At 40.4% G+C, this 23239-nt stretch overlaps 1 protein-coding gene across 2 annotated transcripts; it reads right to left on the bottom strand.

The window, feature by feature from the left end:
- Positions 1–883: 883 nt before the first annotated feature.
- On the bottom strand, positions 884–21787 carry MKI67 (marker of proliferation Ki-67). Of its 2 annotated transcripts, none has more exons than XM_072039918.1 (16): positions 21680–21787; positions 20400–20513; positions 18721–18802; positions 18524–18639; positions 17939–18008; positions 17000–17072; positions 14412–15908; positions 13856–14094; positions 12716–13136; positions 11640–11755; positions 10801–10972; positions 10558–10692; positions 7888–9713; positions 6699–6774; positions 3068–6151; positions 884–1593 (listed from the first exon to the last, which is right to left on the bottom strand). In XM_072039918.1, the coding sequence occupies exons 2-16, from the start codon at positions 20489–20491 to the stop codon at positions 1445–1447; spliced, it is 8148 nt and encodes a 2715-aa protein (XP_071896019.1). In that variant the 5' UTR covers positions 20492–20513; positions 21680–21787; the 3' UTR covers positions 884–1444. The 2 variants fall into 2 exon arrangements, with proteins under 2 accessions (XP_071896019.1, XP_071896020.1); XM_072039919.1 differs by having other exon boundaries at positions 17000–17054; positions 21680–21769.
- Between the last annotated feature and the right edge of the window lie 1452 nt (positions 21788–23239).

Raw genomic sequence — 23239 nt, 5'->3', positions numbered from 1 at the left:
ATGAAGATGGCTTTGTGAAGTCTCCCTGTTGCAGTTAAGGAGACTGAGTCACAAACAGAGCAGGAGAAAATGAGTGCAAGGAAACTGGAGTTGTTCAACATGCAAGGACTTCATATAGATCCAGTAACATTGGTAAAATTCTGTAAAACTCCAAGGTCACTAGTCTAGACCTACTGCTTGAGTTGTTGCTGAGACAAGAAGCATGAAGCTACATGACCTGGAATTTGGGATGATCATAAATCCTGCACCACAGACCCAACTAAACATTTTGGGTGAAGATACTCCTCTCATTTCAGAGGCTGCAACCTAAGCTGGTGGAAGCAACCCCTCACTCCTCTTGTGGAAACACTTTGAAAACACGGATTTCACAAATCAGAACTTGCCCAAAGGGCCATTCATCTTCTCCAAAAGAAGCCCTAAGAAAAACATCAGAAAATAAACTCTATCTGTCCTTCCATAGAAATCTATTACTCCTCCTAGACTATATGAAAATGTAGGTTCTTAACTGGGGTTTTAAAAATGCATAGATACCTGAGCTGAATTTTTTTTTTTTTTTTTTTTTTTTTGCATTTCATAGAGGAACAGAAAGCTACCACCCTTTGAGATGTGTGCACGCCAACATTATCCACAGGCCGCAGACACTGACCTCTAGAAAATATTCTCCAAACCACATTCAGTACTCCACATCAGCTGCAGCTCTGAAAAGGGCAACATCGCAACCTGATACGCTCACTGCTCCTCTTCCCAGTGCTCACCTCCCTTTACAAGCACTGCACAGCGTGGCCATGTTTACAAGAGAATTGCCTGAATTTCAGAGGCACCCACATTACACTTCCAAAAATTATGGCATTTGGCTAAAGAAAATTAAATATGGTTGTAAGAGGACAGTAGTAATTACATCTTTAATTATTCCTAAGAACACAAAACACTTAAGTCCTAAATTGTTTACAAATTTAATGGCTTACAAACCCGTACTTCTCAGTAAAATTATTATTTTTTTAAAATAGCATTTTCATTCATAGTAGTTCTACTAATAAAACTATAGTTTTTAAAAGAATATTTACAGAACTTTAATGAAAAAATAAGACTTAAGCACATAAAATTTAAGCAGAAAATAGCTTACAATTACACTGGCAGTAAAGTAACATGGCTTCCTGGCTACTGTACTCATTACCATAAAAAAGGGGATAAATACGAGCATAAAAGATTTATTTTTCTACCTGCCATTCTGCACAAGCATCGCATGGTATAGGAACCACTATATGTATCTACTAAAACAGGCGGCATCATATCTGTAAACATATTCAGAAAAGTACTTAGATAATATCATCAGCGATAGCTTTACAAAATCTGAACTTAAAATCTGAGTGTAAGTCAAGTCACATTAAAAATTCCAATGTCATTTACAGAATCATTCTAAAAACTGGCTCTTTAACTGTTAAGACTATTTTCTTGTTCTTGCACTTGCTCTTGTGCTTGATCTTGTTGTCCTGTTCGTCCCTCCAGCAGTCTGAGTTGTCTTCACATTGCCTTCAAGTTTTTCTTCAGTTTTGTTTCTTTTCCCTTTTTTGGGTGATCCGTTTTCATCATTCTCTATTCGTAGACAGAAATATTAAATGGAAATTTATATCATAAATCAAGCATTTTATAGAAAGTCAATCTTCAGTTCCATTGTTTTTGAAGGGAGATGTCCCTAATGACTACGTTCCAAAGCTTACATCTATGAGTTCAACAAACCAGTTACAAAACCCACACTTCTGCACATCCAATATCCTTTAAAATAGGTCCCCAAGGACATACAGCTATTTCTGAAAGTAGGTTAACATTAATGAGAGCACCAAAACCAATTAGCTATTATTTTAGCTAAAAATTCTTCTACTGATATGTAAAACTAAAACATATCTAACACTGAAGAAAAAAACAGCAAAAATGAATGTACAGCAACTAATTTATTGTCCAGCTAGAACTGCAAAGTCAGGCTTGTAGTTGTAACAAACACACTGGACGCTTCTGGAAGAATCTAGATGGCACAGACCAGTGAAGCTGCTCCAAGAGATGAGCATCGACCCAAGCACCACCACTAAAATCCATGTGGGGAAAAAGGACCTCCCCCCAAAAGAAACTATTCAGACCGGGAGAAAAGCACTGAAAGAGATCAGTCCTTTGGGAGGTGCATGTAGCAGTGTCAAGAAGTGAAAACTAGCAGAAGTGTGAAGTCAATAAACCAAGAGGGGAACCTGCCACAATAGATGTACGTGTTACGTTTGGATAAGCACATCTTACAGATAAAGAGATGAAGAGAAATGAAACGAGAGCATGGCCAAATCACAATAGGATTAATGCACATAACCTGCCAGAAAATTCTTTGTGCATCTGTAAAGATTCATTACTTCCATTTGATTATATTTATTTGACGATAATTTCTTATTACAACGTGGTATCTTTAAAATTTTATCACATCCAGCTGAAAGGTTTAGGGAATATTTCAAGTGTCTGAAGCTAGAGCTCTATTGGCTTGGGGAAAATAAAACTGAAAAACGGGAAAAGTGAGAGACATGTGGAACTTCTGCTGTCATTTGAGCTCAAATACAGCTCCAAGTCCTTCTAGCACCAACTTCATTACAGCACGGATAAGTTGTACAAGCTACCCAAAACCTGGACATACAAAAGCAGGAGCTTAGATGGTATTTAGGAGAAAACAAGCACAGACAATGGGTGCTACAAATGTAATTATCATGCTATGCTCATAACCACCTGTAAGTTAGTTAATTGCTGTTATTTAACCTGCAAGTTACGGATTGAGACAGCAGAAGAGCATGAGGGCATTTGAATCACTCAGCAGAAGAGGAATACAGCTGTCAGATGCCATACAATCAATCCATTCTGCTTTGGAGAAACATCTGGTTTGTACAGGATAACCTAGCCCCTTCTTTACTTACCTCTCTTTGCTACATTAAAGACCCACTCTCTATTTACATTAGACTATGGCAGCCAACAGTAATAACAACCTGTACAAAATTCTAAACTTAGCTATATGTAGAAAATAGAAATATTTTTTTTTCCTCACCTGATTTTGATTTTTTAGGTGGTACATCATCTGCTGGCAACAGACATTTTCTTCTGCGAGAAGTGGAAGTTGTCTGTTGGGTAGGGTTAACCTCTTTTCCTTTTCCAGACTGATTACTTTCTTCAGAACCAGTGGGTATCAAACACTGCATTTCCGAAATGTTGCCGTTTTCAGGCAAGTTGCCATTATCACGAAGAGAAGTAGCTGCCTCTGGTTTGAATTGTACATTTTTCCTCTTATTTCTCAGTTGCCTTTGTTTTTCCTGGGATGAGTTATTTTCCAGAGCTGTACCTTCACCTTCCTTAAGGATTCCGTTTTGACCTCTGTCTTCAGGCAAGACAAGCTTTTCCCTGAGAAAGGTTGAACTAGTTTCTTCAGATTTGGAAGGAACTATTTTCCTTCTGCCTGCCTTCGATGGATTTTCTTTTCCTGATTGGGTTACTTCCAAAAGTATACCCTGTTGCTCTTTGGGAGTTTCATTCTTACCATCTTCTGGCAAACCTTGAAGTGAACTAGAACTAACAGCCAGTGAAGTGATACTACACTTTTTCCCTGAGTACCCTTTTGAAAGGTCAATTTTTTCTTCGGAAGAGGGTTTTTCAGAAATCATTTGTTTAGCTTTCCTATGATTATTATTTCTGCTACTTTCTTTTGATAAGTTACGTTTTCCCCGAGCAGGAGTAGAACTTGTGGCTTCTAACAAGATGGCAGCTTCATTCCTTCTGCCTCTTTTTGGTTGATCTTTTAGACTTGAAACAACTGCTCCTAACGGAACATTTTGATCTTTAAGAGCCTCTTCTTTACCATTATCTGCTGGCAAACCACGTTTTCTTCTAAGAGAAATGGAATTAGTTGTGTGTGACACTGGAGGAGTTTCTTTCCTTCTGCCCCTTCCTAATGGCTTTGCTTTTGCACAGGACACCGATTCCAAAAGCACCTTTTCTTCTTCATTAGTACTCTCCTCTTTGTCATCAGTTTCTGACAAGCCACGTTTTCTCCGGAGAGAAGCTGAACTTTTTGCCTCTGCTGCTAGATCAATCTCTTTTCTTTTGTCCCTTGCTGATGCATTTGCTTTTGCCTGCAAAGTGCTATCTCCCAATGCTGGATTTTGATCTTCTTTCACAGTCATCTTTTTATCATCACCTTCTAGCAAGCCACGTTTTTCTCTGATAGAAAGAGAACTCACCGTTTGTGATGCTACAGCAACCTCTCGCCGCCTTCGTCCTCTCAGCGGAACTTCTTCTGTTGAAGAGGGAATAGCTTCCAAAGCTGGATCTTGATCTTTTGTAGAAGTCTCATCTTTACTATGATCTTTAATTAAGGTTTCTTTTTTCGTAAAGGTAGAACAAGCTGCTTGTGGAATGGAATCAGCTTGCCTTCTTCTGCTCCTCCTTACTTCTAAAGGATTTTCTGAAGCCTCACGTTGATCATGTTTGCAAGCCATTCCTTCCTCATTCCCAGGTAAATTCCTTTCTTCTCCTAGAGCTTCGGAACTGGCTTCTTCAAGTTTAAAATTAACTCTTCTTCCTCTAAGTCTTCTACGTGTAATTCTATTATTTGGTGTTCCATTCTCTTGCAGGATTTCAGTTTGCTTTGGTTCATTTGCTTCCTGCTCATTTCTTGTCTGCTTTTGATGTCTATGAGCAATGCCATCACTGTTTAGAGCAGTTACCAATGTGTCAGCTGTGTTGTTCTGGTCTTTCATTACTTGGTGTGCCTGCTTGACACAACTAGAGGCTGAAGACTCTTTGGGAGAAGATTCCTCTGTTTCTGACTTACATTTAAGCATAAGATCTAGGCTGTTTACATCCTGGGCAAATTCATCAGCCTTCTTCTCTGAAGAGTCTTTTTTCCCTCTCCTGCTTCTAGTTCTGTTTGCTTCTTGTTTGAATTCCAAGTTGAGAACAGTTACTGGCATTTTATCTGTCTCTCCAGAAGGTGATTCTGACTTTAATCTTTGAGATGCCTTTGTAGGATTTTCCTGAGCATTTTCCGCTTCATCTCCCAGAGATACTTTCCTCTCATTTTTGGTGGGTGATTTTGTTTCGGTAATGGTTTCATTTGAAGTCTCCTTGGCTTTCTGAACATTCTGTGTATTTTCAAGTGCCATCCCGCACATGTCTGGTTTTACTTCTGTTGGTTGTTTTCTAGCATTTCTTGAAGACTTACCTCTTTTTTCTGTTACCTTTACTTCAAGTTCAGTTCTGTTTCCAGATGCTTCTGTGGGGGCAGTCTCAGAAGTCTGCTCATCACCTTGTAGTAATTTTGCTGATTGGTGTTTACGAAGTTTCCTTGTCGTCCCATCAAGTTCCTCTGAAGGAGCTTGTTCAACCTGTTCATTCCTAGCTCTTCTTTGTCTTTTGGGTGGAAGCAGTGCTTCTGTGTTTTCTATTTTTTTCATTCCTCTAGACCTCTTCTGATGCAATAGAAGAATTTCTTCTCTGTCTTCTACACTACCTTTGTCAGATGCGTTTTCAGATTTTTTTAAATCTGTTTGCAGTTGGTGATTTTCATCCTGAGTGCTACTAGATACGCCTTCTGTCTTTCTGCTTTGATCATCTTCAGTTACAGATGTGCTACTGATATCATACTCCTGCAAAGCCTGTTTCCTATTTGCAGGATCTTTTTGTAGCACTGAAGAATCTTTTTCAGAAGACTCAAGATCCTCACTAGGATGTTTTAACTCCTTAGGTTCCTTAGTTTTACCTCTTCTTGGTCTTCGAGTATCAACCTGCGTTTCCACAAGTGAAACAGTTTCAACTGTTTTCTCAACAGGATGCTTTGAAACAATTTCTTTTTCCATGCAAAGATTTGTTCTCCTTCCTCGTCCTGTATTCTTAGCTACTGAAGTTGAAGTACTGATCTCTCCCATCTCTTCTTGGATGCTCTTTTTCTCCAGACCTTGCAATTCTTTTGAATTTAAATCCTTTTCACACTGCTTTGTTGAAGGTGGATGTACAGTCTTCCTTGGTCTGCCCCTTGTTAGTCTCTGGGTAGAGTGGTCTTCACTAGTTGACAACTTTTGTTGAGAATCTTTATCTTGTGAAGTATTTCCTTTGTCTTCTAAAACAGTTTTATTCCCCCCTACAAAGTTTGTCATATAGAAAAGAGCACAATCAAAAGTTACACATTACTATGCCCGATCAAAGTATCTCTTGAGTTTTCATTTTCCTAGTAAAGCGGTCTTGCTCAAATGAATCATATTTTATTTTAAAAAGTAACAGGGATTTAAACAGACTCCTAGAATAAAACCCAGTTTAGTACACAGAGTTATTTGTTTTATTTGACAGGTAGCACTCAAGCTTTAAGATATATTTTGAAAGTCTTTGCAAATAAAGGTGATTTTAAGTGGATACCTTAGCAACAGGTGATTTTTTGTTTGTTTGTTTTTTACACTGGTATGTTTGGAGATGCCACCGTTATTACATCAAACTACTACACCATTTTTTAAACACCAATAGAATGCCAACACTGGTTTGTGTTACAGATTACTGCTCAAATTCCCTGAGATATTTGCTCCTTCCATACTATATAATTTGGAATTTTTACAACACGTTGAAACTTCCTAACAACACACACAGTCCTGCATATTCATTATTACTCTAGTTAAAATAAAAGTGTTTGTACTTACCATACTCACGACTGCCATTAGTACAAGCAGTTACAGCATCTTCCTGCTTAGGATCCATAACATTTTCTGACCTGACCTAAGGAAATAAGCAATAATCAATACTTTTGTGTGTGTCTGACAGGACAAGAAATAGTTAACTAATAGAAAATTGGGAGTGAAACAGTTGAAAAAAGTCCTGCCAAATACTTTATGAGAAAATGAAGCCAACTTCGTTTGCTAACTGCATCATATATTTGGTACTACCACAAAATTGAACTTAATACTTGTTATCTGAGCTAGTGTAGCAGTTTTTACAGTGAAAGACAACATAGTAGAGTTTTAAAAAGCATTCAGTAAACGGGCTGAAAATTGTCTAGTAAGATTAGAAAAAGAGGGTTATTGAATCTAAATCATTTGAATGTTTTGAAGTGTTTTATTGTAGTTCTACACAGACCAGCAATACTCATTTTAATCTATGGATCTGGGAGTCAACAAAAATCGAGGCTAATAAAATACACCAATGACAGGAGTGATGAAGGTGCGAATTGTAAGGTCAAAATGGTAACCCAGAGCAGCCTCAGCAGCCATTTAGGTAGGGTTCCTCTAAACAAAGTACATCCTAATACAAGCAAACAGAGTAGAATTGGTGTCCATTCAGCAAGCAGTGAATGAAAGCCTTATGGGCATGAAGAGCAATCAACTGACTACGTGGTAACACCAAATTTTGGCAAAAGCTCAGTGCTCTTGGATGTTTAAAGAAAAAAAGTGTTTTGAATTTAATCTACAAGCTATGAAGAAGCCTTACAAAAAAAACAAACATGCATATATCCCACTTATGAAAAGGAAGGCACGGAAAGAACTCCATTGTAGTCTGTAAGTAATTTAAGGGTGCTTTAAACATAACAGAAACAAATGACTAGAAAAAAAGTGCTCCTTCAAATTTGTACTCAGCTGCATCTTCTGGTTTTTACCCATTCACACCTGGACAAAGCTACCAAGGAAAACACAGGTTGTCGACTTCACTGTTTTCAAATAAACATCAGGTGCTCTTCCAGAAGGTATTTTGTCAGCCACAGGTCTTGTGCATGAGATATTTTAATGAAAATACAATGATATAAAACATGTCTTATTAGATGGCCTAAGAGTTCACTTCAACCACAGGCTCCAAGCTTAAATAAACTCTTTCCAAAAGCTAAAGAAAATATTTTACCTTTGTTTCCTCTGATGCATCAAACATTTCCTTAACTCCAACATAGTCCACTTCAGAATCAGGATTTTTCTGTCTGGGTTCTGCCATAAGCCTCTCCAGACCCACAAAGTCATCAACTGGATGATATTTCTCTCTTGGAGTTTGCACTAATCTACTAATCCCAAACATATTTTCTATGGGTTCCACTTTTTCCTTTGGAGTTCTGAAAATACGGCTGACTCCAACCATGTCTTCTACCGGCTGATGTTTCAATTTCGGATTTTTCTGGATTAAATTAACTCCTGTCACATCTTTTACTACCTCCTTGTTTTGTACTGGAGTCTCTGGCAATTTCTGCAAGGCATTTTCATCTGTAGTAGGTTCCAATTTTTGCTGTGGGGTCCTTGTGAGCTGCTTGATGCCTGACAGGAAATCAGTAGGCTCTACAGGCTCTGGTTTCTGCTTGGGGGTCTTCATGAGCTGCCTGATGCCAGAAAGGACCTCAACTGGCTCTGGTTTCTGCTTCGGGGTCTTCATGAGCTGCTTGATGCCCGACAGGACCTCAACTGGCTCTGGTTTCTGCTTGGGTGTCTTCATGAGCTGCTTGATGCCAGAAAGGACCTCAGCTGGCTCTGGTTTCTGCTTCGGGGTCTTCATGAGCTGCTTGATGCCCGACAGGACCTCAACTGGCTCTGGTTTCTGCTTGGGTGTCTTCATGAGCTGCTTGATGCCAGAAAGGACCTCAGCTGGCTCTGGTTTCTGTTTTGGGGTCTTCATGAGCTGCTTGATGCCTGACAAGGCCTCTACAGTCTCTGGTTTCTGCTTCGGGGTCTTCATGAGCTGTTTGATACCTGACAGGACCTCAGCTGGCTCTGGTTTCTGCTTTGGGGTCTTCATGAGCTGCTTGATGCCTGACAAGGCCTCTACAGTCTCTGGTTTCTGCTTTGGGGTCTTCATGAGCTGTTTGATACCTGTCAGGACCTCAGCTGGCTCTGGTTTCTGCTTCGGGGTCTTCATGAGCTGCTTGATGCCTGACAAGGCCTCTACAGGTTCTGGTTTCTGCTTCGGGGTCTTCATGAGCTGTTTGATACCTGACAGTACCTCAGCTGGCTCTGGTTTCTGCTTCGGGGTCTTCCTGAGCTGCTTGATGCCAGAAAGGACCTCAGCTGGCTCTGGTTTCTGCTTCGGGGTCTCCATGAGCTGCTTGATGCCCGACAGGACCTCAGCTGGCTCTGGTTTCTCCTTCGGGGTCTTCATGAGCTGTTTGATACCTGACAGGACCTCAGCTGGCTCTGGCTTCTGCTTCGGGGTCTTCCTGAGCTGCTTGATGCCAGAAGGGACCTCAGCTGGCTCTGGTTTCTGCTTCGGGGTCTTCCTGAGCTGCTTGATGCCCGAGTGGACCTCAGCTGGCTCTGGCTTCTGTTTTGGGGTCTCCATGAGCTGCTTGATTCCCGACAAGACCTCAGCTGGCTCTGGTTTCTGCTGCGGGGTCTTCATGAGCTGCTTGATGCCCGACAGGACCTCTACAGGTTCTGGCTTCTTCTTTGGGGTTTCTAAAAGCTGCTTGATGCCTGATACAACCTTGACTGACTCCAACTTCTGATCTGGAGTTTTCCTTTTACTTGCCAATTTCACCCGAGAGGCTTGTTTCTCTGCACTTACTGACACGCTATCCACATCAAGATCTTCTTCCAGCATAGCTATTCTTCTTTCTGGAATTCTGGAGGACATTATTTCAAATATAGACTTTGGAGATTCCTTCTCTCTCATCAAATCTGAGATGTCATGACAATCCAGTATCTCTCCTGAAGAATCTGGAGTATTTAATGGTGACACCATCATCTCTCCTGAAATAAACAGTAGGTTTATCTAATTTGGCAAACAAACTAAGCAGAAAATCCAAACATTCCAATCGCTGTATAACTAAGTAAAAAATGGATTCAATCAGCCAAAGCTTTCTACAAGCTAAATCCAAAACTGTGTTTCAGCAATTGGTTTGGTAATTAGCAAGAAGGCAATTAGCTCCTACAAGGCACAGCATACGTTAAAAAAATTAAGCCTAAAAAACCTTGATGATTTTTTATTTAATCTGATAAAAATCATTAGTATTACTACTCTGAATATTGGATAATTCATTCTTGATTTTTGTTGGTGATTCACTAGATGCTCACTTTTGCTAAATTCTTAGTAAAACAGAATTTAAAGAATTCTGAGTTATTCAGGAACACGACTGATATGCAAAGTCATATGCAAAAGACAGAAAAAAAAAAAGCTAAGGATCATCTTAACACAAATCTTCCTAATCTGACATTTTTCTTAAGTAGAATCTTTGCAAAATTCTACAGCATAACCACTCCCTGCCATAAGATTTTGTCATTGAATCTAGATGTATCCCCTGACAATTGATTAAAGGATTGCCATGCTTCAACACAAGGTTTGCCTGAAACAATACTTCAGCATTTAGAAGTTCGATATAAAACTGAATGAATAAAAAAATAACACCTACCAAAAAAAATAACTGGAACTACTGGAAAATGTCCTCCAATACATGATAAAAAAAAATCAATGGTTGCAAGATGCTTTATCTCTACACTAAGTCTGCCTAGCATTAGGCTATGCACTATCAGTGAGTTGCAGACACAGCTACCCCAAAGTATACTTTAATAATTTCTTTCCAATTAACAACCATACCAGATTCTTCAGGAGTACGCAGTTCAGAAATGTCCATTGTGGTGCACAGTGGTGTAAGATCACTGTCACGAACAGTGCTTGAAGGTGATGTTTTTCCACTCGTATTTTCTGGAGTTTTAAACATCTCAGCCAGCCCTATAAATTATATTCAGAAAAATGAGCACTTGTTTTGGAAAAAAAAAAAAAAAAAAAAGTGCACAGTTGGCAGAACCAGTAACAGGTTTTAAAAATCTCACAACGTACCTGTGAAGCTTTCATCCATATTCAAGTTTTGTTTCGAGATTGGATTTTTCACCACTTTAGGGACCTGTCCAGCTATTCTACCAGTGGTAGAGTGCGCTCTGCCTACAACTATTGTAGCAGGAGATTCTGCATGACCTGTGCTAAAATGACCTTTTATTTTTCTTTCTGGAGTCTATAAAGGAAAAAAATAAATAAAAATTAGGACACAAAGATCCCTTTTATTTAAAACCTAGCCAGAATCACTCAAGAGATTCCACAAATTTATTGGTCGTGTTTAGCTAATACAGACTGCTGGGCATACAGAAGTGGTTAAATTGCAGCTACTTTAAAGGGCTGATTCGTTGTGAAATGCAGCTCATATATTCGTTTAAGATTTGAGTGACTACGCTCAATGAGCATCTGAGACAAGTTTTCTTAGCTTTCAGAAACGCTCAGGGATTATCCTGAGAGTCTTTCAGTCTTACTCCTTTCCACCTGCATAGAATCCTTTAGGTTGGGAAAGACCTTCACCATCATCCAACGACCAACCTCACCACCACGTAAAGTGGTTAAACCGGAACAGAACCTCTTTCAAACAGCACTACAGCTTCAACTACAGACAAGGGACAAATACTTACTCCATCCACCCAACACAATTAGTTATTTAGATACATTCTTAAGATGTTTTGAATTAATACATTTCAGTAAATTCAAGTAGATTTACACGCTGTGAGAAAGACACCAATACCCATTTAACATCTTGCCAAAATCTCAAACTTCCAGCTTCTGCAGTTAAATGCCAACAAGCTGTTTCAAGGTTAAGCAAACCCCCAAACCTTAAAAAGAAGTAAAACAAATACCTTTGGTGACTGTGTTGTCTTCTTCATTGGTCTTCGTTTTGGGGCACGTTTTTTAACGGCCTTTACCTGTGGTCTTGCAACACCCAATTTTACCACTTCTGCCCAAGATTTCGCAACTACGAAGCAAAACAGACACAATAACCTTAACTGGCAGCTGTGTAAACAGGACTTCACAGCTATTTATGATTCCAAAGGATTTGCTGCAGTCAGAAATCACAATTTCAAGCTGAATCTTAACCAGTGTCCAAGCATCCAGTACAGACACTGCACACAGACACTGCACACAGCATGATATTCACAACTTTAAAATAATTCTACAAAAAACGAAGATAGCAAAGAATAATAAATTGCCAGATGAATGTTGTTGTTGATGGGAAATTTTAAATTTGACTTTGAAAGAGTCAAATTGATATAATTTGTTTTCATAAATTAAAGACATCTCATCTTTAAGTGTTTTCATAAAGATTAAATTTTCAAGAACCAGATTCCCTCTCAATTTTTCCAGTGGTATCAAAACTATTTTGACCAACATTTGAATTTGAATGTTCAACAATTAAAATATTTGTGTCTCAATGGTTATCATCCATGATGTCTGCCATACACCCAACACTTACAGGCAGTCCAGTCTACAACTGACAGTGTGTGAACTGGTTAGGGAAAAAGGCATAAAGAAACTAAGCTGAATACAGGTAAAATGCATGTTTTCACCAACAAAAATTATTGAACTGAAATTGTATCAGTTATATACTACTCCAAATTGAGGGACTTGGAGGATCAATACCGCAATTAACCTAACAAACAGAACCTTAATTCTACCATTTTTCAGTTTCTGAGTATTAGGATTTGCGTTCTAAATACCTTGTTATAAATCGAGTTGCTAAAGCGATGGATAAGTGTGAGAACATAAAATTTTGCAATTCTCAGATGATTCAAAAAAAAAAAAATCCCCCAAACCATCAGAATATACACCGATCATTTGGTGGTCTCAGAATAAAACTAATAATAGGACTACTTCAGTTTTGTAGCTGTTTTTTAAAGCAGTAGAAATCATATTAAAATTAACTGCTGAAACAAACCTAGTAAGTTGGCAGTAGAGGCACCGCTTCTTCTTTTTGAACTGATAACTGCTACAGCACCACTCCTCCTCTTCATGGGAGTCTTCTTCATACTACGTCGTGAACTTCTTGTTAAGTTGTTAGGTGTTGCCATTGAGGTTTTATCATCTTGGCTAACACCATTAGATTTAGGTGTTTTCTCTAGGGCACCATTTTTCTCCCCTGTATTCATATCTTTTGCAACACCGTTCTGCTCTTCTGCAATTGGTGATGGTGTTGTGATGTGCGAAACAGAGAAACGCCCTTTTGTGTAAGGTGCTGGAGAGCCTGTAGGAAGCTGCGGTGTTGCTTTTCCAGAGTCAGGGGAAGAGGCAGCTGGGGGCGTCTGGGCTGGCAATTTTTCTGGTGACATTTTTTCTTTTTGCAAACATACAGAAAGTTCCTGGTAGAAAAAAAAATAACAAAAAATTACTGGGCAAAGCTAAACTACAAGTGTTCTTTTCTATCTCTGAAAGTAAATGCAATAGTATAAAATAGCATCAGATCAGTTGAAAAAGCCTTAGATGTTACTCTCTAAGAAGAAAGCAAATTGGCAACAACTTTTAAATTTCAAAAGCCTCCAATGGCCTGTGCAAATCCAACTGAACAAATTAACTTTGTTACTCTAGTTTATTCAAAACAGTCTTATTCCCATAAAGTGCACTACAGGCTTTCACTAGCTTAAATCAGCAGCTGAATGTTTTCAGACTTCTGGCCAAGCCACACGGCCATAGCTTGCATAGTCTGGCAAACTACTCTTTCTAGATTGCGTCTGTTTTCGGCTATTTATGATTAACTGGTGCCAGTAGATTCTGCTGTTAAGCACAAGCACACAAACATACTCCTAAACATGCATGAGAACAAGCAAAAACGTGTGATGAAATAAAGCACACCCCCTGGATAAAGAGAGGTAGACGAACAATAAGCTGCACATCCTCCTTTGGAGGAAAAAGTTTAAAAACGCTGATTAAAAAATACCATTATAATTCCCAGTCAATATGTCCACTTCCTAACATACATCTTTATTATTCATTTTGAATTCATTTTTAGAAGTCTTTGAATTTACAAGTTCTGTTCGTATCACTTAGCTTAGCGACTCGATTAGCCTCAGCATTTATTTACCTGGACTGCAAAGTGCTTCAGCCCCTGAGCCTTTTTCAGCACTGCGCGTGGGGAGCCTCCAAACGGTAAGCTCAGCCTTGCAGGAATCGCACCTCGTTTAAGGGGTGAGTTGGGAGGCAAACTTTTGTCAAAGAGTTCCGGACTTAGATGACCACCAAAAGACACTCTTTTTCTCTTGCCTAAAGGCTGAGGTAACAGATCACCGCTCTTCCTCTTCTGAGATACTGTTTTTGTGTTACCTAAACAAAAAAATAGCAATAATTGAATATATCTCCACAAATCAAAGAATCCAGGAAGTTACCATTTTAACCAGCACAGGAAACAAGGCTTACTTGGGCATTTGAAAGGCAGAAACATATTAGAAAGTAACTCATTTACATTCAATTGGAGAAAGTTTTATAGAAATTACTGGTTATTTTTAGGGTCATATATATAAAAACATGATGTTACAGAACCAACGTATCAGCAATTAATTATATATTTAAATGGAAAAATTCTCACGAAAATTAAGAGATTTTCTCCAATTAAGTGCCAACAAGGCACAAAATCTATTTACCTGATTCTTCTTCAGCCAACAGGTCAGAAACATTCATTTCTGCAACAGCCTCATTGCCTTCCAGTACACTAGCACTTCCCAAAGACCTTTTTGATGATGATCTCCGAGGTCTTAGAACACTAGTATCTTCCAAATCTGATTTCTGATTACACCCATTGGTGGCCAGATCTTGTTGAGTTCCACTGTCCTGTCTGTCTACAGTCTTATTGTCGTGTTCTTCAACTGCATTTGTCTCCAGTGCTTTCTCAGTTCGCAGTTCAGAGGTCCTCGGCCTACCCCTTTTTCTTCCAGAGCCAGATTTCTGACTAGCAGGAGATGCCAGTTCTGATGTTATCTCTCCTGAAGTTGGTGTCTCTGAATGGATGCTTTTGTTTACAAATTCTTTACTTTGTCTGACATTTCTTCTGGGACTCTTGGAATTAGAAGCAGGAGACTCAGAATCTCTCTTTTTTGAATCTACATTTGTCTGATCACAGATTTCTTTCAGCACTTCTACTTTCCCCGATTTTCTTGGTGTATGTTGTTTACTATTTCGTCTCTGGTTTATGCATTTATTTTCTGCCAAAGGCTGTTGTTGGAGGCTATCATTTCTGCACACTGAATCTTCCCTTTGAATTTCAGCTGAAATTTCTGAAAAAGACTTGTGTTCCAACAACACATCTCCTCGAGCTGTCGGAGTACCAATATTTACAGAATCCACCCCAGTAGCTTCGTTGGTAGGTGACATGAAACAAGATCGAGGACTCTTCCTTCTGGGGGTTGGTGTAGACATAACATGTTTGTCTACTTCAGAAACGTTTGTCATGTTTGTTGTCTGTGCTATTTTCTCTGCTGTTATTGCAGAGTTGTAGATTTTCACCTCATCTGCATAACCCAAGCGTTCTATGGAGCATGGCTGCAGCAGACATACTGCATTTCTGTCATTCTCCTTACTGGGTTTGGGTGTTTTGGCTGGAACTTCAGTGCCTTTAGATTTACCTGGTGTACTTTCTTCCTTATGATCTTGCAAGTTACTTCTCCTGCGAATACTTTTTGTCATCTCCTTTGAAACAGAAGTTCGCGGACTTCTGGTAAAACATTTCTTGGTAGCACTTCCTACCATTGAGATTTGATTAAGTTCTGAACTAATTACTTCTTGTTTCATTTTATATTCTTCATTATTTTCACTTATGCCAATTTCTTTTTCTTCAGTAGGGCTTACATGATCACAACTTGATGCGATTTGAGCACTTGGTTCCTGCAGGGCACCCTTACCACCTTCTTTTCCAGCTTTTTCAGGTACATTTCCTCCTTGCAGAGTTTTTTTCACTTTAATCTCATGTTTCAGCGTTTCATAGAGTTTACTAAAGGGAGACATTTCAGTTTGCTTTCTAGTAGATTGTTTTATCTTATATGAAGATTTAGGTGTTTGTAGCTTAACTGGTAAGGCTTTGGACATATTTTCCTCTGTACTTTGTTTATTTTCATCAGCATTTTGTTCTTTGCACTCAGAATGATCTACAGCGTAAGCAAAGCAAAAACAAAGTTATGTAAAAAAAGCAGAAACATAAGTAAAGTTCCTTAAATACAGATGAGAATTCCCTCCTTTCCTCTACCAAGGCTAGCAACCAGGCTCCAGGATATGGGACTGTACACAAAGCTCTGTTTACAATAACAATTCTCTCATAATAAAAACATTAGTTGTGAAATGTTTAATAAATTTTAAGTTGCAATCTGGACCTTATCCCACATTCAGATAAGGCAATTTGTATTTCATGCTGCTGTTTTTCTTTGGTGGCTTATATATCTATCTTTCGCGGCTGCCACAAGACAAATCTGTGAACACAGAACTAAACAATCACTGAGATCGGCTTACCACAATTCAGTCAGTTTTCTGTCTTGCATTTACCCAGGTGCTGTATTTGTTCTAACTGTACCAATGCTTCTCTAGGGTAAAGCAACACAATAAAACAGAGCTAGCACTTCCCAAATGAGACAGAGCAAGTGACCGCACGCATGCTGGAGGCCTGAAGTAACATGCTTCACTTCACATTTTCCACGCAGAGAGCAGTCAGCTAGCAGGGTTCATCCAAGAAGTTGCCTTTCGAAACCACAAGAAGCTGAGCCCTTGTGAACATTTACACATCCACAGTCTCAACACTGCCATATACCAGCATGAACATCTACTAAAACAAATGCTGACATGTCCACTTCTCTTAGATGCAACGGGAAATACATGTAAAGATGGAGAGACTAACAGACAAGGAAAAAGCACACGGATCAACTTTTGGAAAAGGAGATGGGGGTTAAGAAGGAGATCTTTAAACGTGATCTTTTGGGATTTCAGCAAAGCGTTCAATACTGTTTCTCAAAAAGTGTTACTGCCCATTTGTCAGAATGCAACAATGTGTTTTCCCCTGGCATGGGTAAATCACAGCATTTAAGTACAATGCAGTAGTACACTGACACAGGAATGTGTACTGTGCTCAGTTTGAAAAATCTTTAAATATATTTATTTTGCTCTTTTCAACCTTGTTTTTCCTCCATGTGCTAAGAATTAAAATTAAGGAGGAAGATGAACACAAACCCCCTCTAATACAGGTACCAACCTGAAGATCTTTTAGATCCTGACGTTTGCTTATGTAATAACTCCACTTCTGCCACCTGCTGAACATGAAGAACCTGTAAATTTGTACAACGTTACAGCAGAGCAACAAATATTCATTTAGCTTTCTACTGAACATTGAAAAAGGCTAGATTTATAAATGTGTAAGCATTGCATACTGAACAGGTTTAAAAGCACTCAAATTAAAACCGAGTATTTCACCACTTAAGAACACTAACCGATACTCTACACAGCAAGAGCTCAAGTCTTGTTTTATTATTATTAGCTCTAAAAGCAGCTGTAGCATATGAACATGTACAAGCACATTCTAAGCTCACTTTTGTACCAGACCTAGTGGAAGAATTTTATTTAAAGAAGAGAAACATCACGTACAAAAATCTTCAATAGCCACAGTACTCGCTAAGTAGCAATATCCCCTTGAAGGGTTAAAACATTGTTGGGAATTAAAAAAAGAAACAAGTGCAAATCAATTATTAAAAGATAAACTTAGTTTGATATTTATAAATTCCAACAATTTACTAGCACATAAAACAACATACTTTTGGAGGAAAAAAATGCTCAGGTTCTAGGGCAAACATCCCCATTTAAAAGCCCAAGTATATCCAATGTTAATACTTTGTTTCCTGCATCCTATCCTCTCCTCAAAAAAGATAAGGATTAGTTTCAATAGGTTGCCTATAATCTTAATAGATGAGTAATAGATCTATTAACAGAAACTGATAACTCTAAAAATAATATATTGAGTTTAAAAAAGATAGGAGTTCATTTGCATTTTCAAACAGAAAGCTAGCCTACGATTGAAAAAATATTCCTCATTTAAAAAAAAGCAGACAAAACCCACAACAAAACAGGGAAATAGAATTTATCCTTATCAATACTGATACCAATGTATTTAGAAGTAAGCCTGTCACCACAAATTTACCTGCCGCGTTTCATCTTTTGGAGATCTGGAACGCCTTTTTCTTGGAGTTGATTGGAGAGGATATTCAAACCTGGATGAAATATTTTAAAAGTAAAATCAAGCATTTTTTTGGTTAAATAGCTGATAACTAAATTCGCATTATTAAGATAAATGACCTAGAAAGAGTTGTCCCACTCCCAGCAATACCAACATATTGCTTTAAAGTACTTTCACTACATCAAAATATTCTCTTCTCCTAGAAATGTGTTTGTCCTTGAAACAAAATCAAAATGATCTCTCCAGACAATTCTATCTTTATTGATTTAGCTTAATATAATATATAAAAGTAATAAAACAAATCTTTAAGCCGTCTTGCCTTCTGGAGAAGCTCTATAAGACATTGTAAAGAGATACAAAATAAACTAAATTATCTTTCTGAAAATGGTAAAACGATGTTTTAGGTTTTCCCATTCATCTACTGCTATCTCCTGTATCTTCATCCGGCAGGTAGAGACCGTCCACAGAGTTCCCCACACTGTTTGGCTGCAGAACATGTTCTAGGATCAAGGCATTGTCTGTCAGAGACAGTTTGTCACTGGCACTTACCTGAAAGAACGATCAATAATAGTTAACACATCTCCGTGCTTCAGAGGTACAGGTTGCTGAAAACAGCTACCGTTCAGCTGCGTAGGATTTACTGTACTTAAATTTGTCAAGATTGCCTAGAAATAAAACAAAAATTTCAGTAGCCCGATGGGATGCAACAATGCAATACAAATGTCATTAAAATATGCATATCTTACCTCCTCGTTTTCATTTACTTCAATTTTACAATGTTCTTTTGAGACCTGAGGCAACTGGATGCGGATGTCACATTCTGTTCTCCTAGAGGTGAAAATATAATTGGAGTTTACAGACATGCAGAGAAGACAAAAAATCTCACTGCTGTAGAATTTGGTGCTTTGACATCCCAAATTTCAGCTAATAATTTGGATGACTGTACACAGAAGAACAAAGGGACAAGAAAATACATTGAATGAAATACTTAACGTGATGTCTATCGCACCAAAAGAGTTTGGAACACTAGGAAAAAGCCAGAAAGTTATTGCTACCACAGGGAAACCTTTTCTCCACCAAAGAAAAAAGTGAATGTGATCAGCAGTTTAAATTCCACCACTTTTCTCTGGACACATACATTTAATACATGCCAACAAACCTAAGGCAAGAGAGCAGTCACTAAGTTCTCCAGGTAAGAAACAGGGGGAATGCTGTACTTGGTGCTAATTTCTGTGATGAAAAGTGGTGGAAAAAACAGCACTGCAGTAAAAAGGATCGAAAGAGAAACGCGGAGTCTAAAGCTCGGATTCTAAGTCACGTTATCAGCAAAATACACTCTGTCCAAAATCTGTCCTAGTGCTAACAATACAGAGATCAAAAAAAACAGTGTCTGAGTGGCTGAGAAGCAGCCTTTTCATCCGCCAGTAAAGCCAATTATTATAGGACTGGCTCCAGTGTGAAGCCGCAGATTACCATTAGTGGCCAAAATTGTTAGAATGCAGGCTTGCCCTGCCTAACCCACCAGGGAGCGTTGAACTCATTCACCTTAATTGGATAAAAGAGTTGAGATCCTGAAGACAATTAAGTCTGAAAAAAAATGCAGGACATTAGGCAATGAACGGGAAGAAATGAACCACCTAAGGCTTTCAACTGTGACAAAAAAATATCAGGAGCTTATGTTTCTGTAATGCCGGAGAATCCATACTGGAAAAAAGGTAAAATAACCAAAAATCTGTTCATGACAAGCCTAAAAAGACATTAAAACTAATTATCATCTGCCTGGGCAGCTCTGCTGAAGCCAAAGAAGAGCATTATTGACACTGCAGTGCTTCCCACAGACTGGCACTACGGGATCTGATGCAGGACTGGATAATTAGTTAAGATATTAATCAATCAATCGGAGAAGTACTGAGCAAACCCAGGTCAAGAGAAGTAAAAACATTTATCAATTCTTGATACTAGCTCATGCATTTCATTACTGAGGCCTTGGAGAACCAAAAAAATAATTAAAAAAATAAAAATAAATGCAAAAGAGCACTGGTATGAGCACAGTCGAATGCAAGCCACTTTCCCTTCTGCACTGCTTGGTTCTCTAGGACCTGCCCGCAGATAAGAGTGCCACCACTTGCTAATTGGACACACGTCACATGTAGATTACTTGCAATCTCATAGCTCTAGCGGATCTCTTTGACAGAAACTTCGGGGAAAAAAAAAGAACTCTTTTTTAAACAAGGAAAGGTCAAAAAGCGATGACAAACAGTAAATTCCGCTCAAGTAATGTGAGTCCAATACCACTTTTCCTACCTTGAACAGCATTCACAAATACAAACATTTCTTTCTTGCAAGTAAATATTAAAAAGATTCTGTCTGCAGGAACTATCATTAATATTATTTCAATGCATCCGAGTACTCAACACATTCTCACCTTCCAAATAAACAAGAACTTGCAGTGAGTGGGAAGTGAATTCCATCGGTCCCATTGCGTTTAATTACAATTATTTTCCCGAAGAGCGGCATCTTCCAACATAAGAAGTCTTACCTATGTGAGAATGTCAAAATTACTCATCCAAGTCATGATTTATTCTCATAAATATGTAAAGCAACGTAACCCTTTTTTAATGCCGTTCAAAACACTCCTAAAGTACAGCACAAGAGCCTTGTGCCTGTGCCACGTGAACGAAGTGCCATTTCCATGTGTTTCCCTGCACCTGGGAACTATCCACCACGAGCATTGGTTGAAATCGTGCACAGGAGCGCGGGCACTACACGTTTGGAGGAAACAACGCTTTTAACAGCGGTAAGAGCAGTCATCACGTGCTCACACAAACTTAGCAATACCGCTTTGACGTATGCCATAGCTGCTTGGTATCCATCAGAGCCTGCAAAGAGGCAGCACCACTCATACAATGGTTCATTCCATGAGCGATTTAAAGCTATTTTCAGGCAAGCAGTCACTCCTGCTCACCTACACCTGGTGCGTTACCTTCCTCTCATCTACTGGGACGTCCTCGGACTTGGCTTTCAAGCAAAGCTGCCTTTGAAGCAAACCTGGAGAAGCCGTGACTGCGGCTGGAGCTATTTATCTGCAGCTCCCTGGCAGTGCCAGCTCTCACACCCGCAGAGGTTTCACAGAAATCCCGCTGCAGGCTGGGTCTCAGAAGCGACTGCGTCCCCTGGGCTCTCAGGGAGCTCCCTCCTCCAGGAGGAGGCTGAAGCACCCGTCATTACCACAGGATCAGGGTCCCGAGCGTTGCGTTAAACACAAACCTGACCAAACCACGACATTTCTCACCCCTTGGCCCGTCAGCAAAGGAAGGACCGAAGGGGAAAGGCCTGGCAGGAGCCCCGCGGTGCCGGCTCCCTGAGGGGCTCCCACAGACACACACAGCGTGTGACAGCACTGACAGCGCCCCTCCGCCAGCAAACCCTTGGCTGTGCCTGTGCACGGTGCAGCGCCACATGTTGTTCATTTGAAAGCAGGCCCTACAACAACACCTATAACCCGCGCATGGGATTAAAGCCCAGCACCCCCACGCCACAAGCACCGTAAGGGCAGCACCACGGAGCGATCCCAGCCCGCTCTCAGCATCCTCCCCGGCACTCCGCTTCCCCCAGCAATAACCACGGGTGGCTTTTAAAGTTTCTTCCCAACGCCAGCAGCCCCCCGCCCCCCCTCACCCCGTCCCGTCCCGTCCCGGCGCTCACCCCCTCAGCGCGGTGCCGGCTCCCTCCTGCTGCCGCCGCCGCCGCTCCCCGCGGCGCCCCCCTCCCGTCCCTCCCGTCCCTCCCGCCCTTGCCGCGCGCGCCAGCGCCGCCTCCGCCCGCTCGTATCCCTCCGCCGCGCCGCTCCAGGCACCTGAGGCACCGGAGACACCGGGAGCTGCCGGAGCCGCCCCGGGGGGACACGGCCCCACACACCCAGCCCCGGTCGAGCCGCCTCGAGGCCCCTCGGCTCTATCCAGCGCCGCTCGGCGGACGGACTCTTTTAGCCGTAACGGCCGGCGCTGTGGCGGAAGGAGACCGAAGCGAAGCTCAGTGCGCATTCGAAAAGGAGCGCGGAGCGTCCCCATTGGCCCGCGGGGAGCGGCGTGTGGCGCGGCGCAGCCAATGGGAGGCCGCGGAGGGCGTTTGATTTCAAATGGCCGCCGCAGGGCTGGCCCCGGCAGCGGGAGGGCACGGCTGACGCTGTGGGGGCCCGGGAGGCCCCAGTTGGGCAGCAGCTCCCTAAAAGCTTCCTAAACTAACGCAGACAGCCGAGTCTGGCTTCTGAGCCGCTCCTCCCCTAATTCAAATTGGTTTTGTTTTCTTCATCACAAAAACAGGGCGCTTTGAAGGGGTAACAGTAGGGGGAGCGCGGAAGGAAGCAGCAGTAAAAGTGTTGAAAATAAAAGCAGCGCTTTAAGTCTGTTGTCGTCATCTAAGTAGTTACCTGCTGTTACCTACAAAAATTTATTCCCTGACAGGAATGGAGTACTAAGGCTTAAAGTTGAGACGCCGAGAACTCAAAACAAAGCCCATGCTGCTCTGTATGTGAAGATTTAAAAAAAAAACAACAAAAAACCACTGGTGAGGAGCCAGGGTGACTCAGGCCTTGACCAGAAGGCCTTGACTGCATAAAAGTAGAAAGCTGATACGAGAGAAAATTGTCATCACCACATCCAACATCACGGCCATCCACATTCTTGGCCAAGTCTACACTTGATATCTATCATTTAAGCAAAAATTGACTTCCAGTCAATGAGATAATATGGTATGAAAAATGACAAGAAACCCTGACTTGAAAATAGGCAAGCAGAAGATGCCTTTGAACCCTTTAAATGTAGACTCGGGTCAGAAACATTTTTAGACTGGAAGGACTCCACCTCAGCCCTTTGTGACATAGAGAAGATTATTTTTAAAATGCTCTTTAAAACATTTAAGCACAGATGAAAATTAACTACATTAAGACACATAACTTGCATCATTATGCTCAATTCTTTCTTCATTTTGCACATTTTTACCAGTGGCCTGCGGTTACAAAGCGCAGGCCCCAACTACCTCACGTTTCATTCTCCAGCCTCCTCCACGCAGTACATAAAGCCAATTTAAAAGCAAGTCATGTATTTGCTCTCTGCTGATTCTCTCTGAGGCTTAAGGGAGTCACAAAAGAGTTTGGACTTCTATAAAAGGGATTGGAGGGTACGGCTCTCTTCCCCTCCATGAAACAGAACAGGAAAGTTCTTAGAAATGAGGGAGTAGAGGTAGGCCAGGCAGCAGATGGAGATG

This window comes from Anas platyrhynchos, chromosome 6 (assembly GCF_047663525.1).
Source record: "Anas platyrhynchos isolate ZD024472 breed Pekin duck chromosome 6, IASCAAS_PekinDuck_T2T, whole genome shotgun sequence".
Taxonomy (NCBI): Eukaryota; Metazoa; Chordata; class Aves; order Anseriformes; family Anatidae; genus Anas; species Anas platyrhynchos.
This window is presented reverse-complemented; position numbering and strand designations above follow the sequence as displayed.

Excerpts from the sequence above, each read along its gene's own strand:
- MKI67 (XM_072039918.1), bottom strand. The coding sequence starts at position 20,491 with ATGCCGCTCTTCGGGAAAATAATTGTAATTAAACGCAATGGGACCGAT. Across the intron at positions 10,973-11,639 it reads AGACAACACAGTCACCAAAG|ACTCCAGAAAGAAAAATAAA; the intron begins GTATTTGTTTTA and ends TTTCCTTTATAG. Across the intron at positions 6,775-7,887 it reads ATGCATCAGAGGAAACAAAG|GTCAGGTCAGAAAATGTTAT; the intron begins GTAAAATATTTT and ends TTATTTCCTTAG.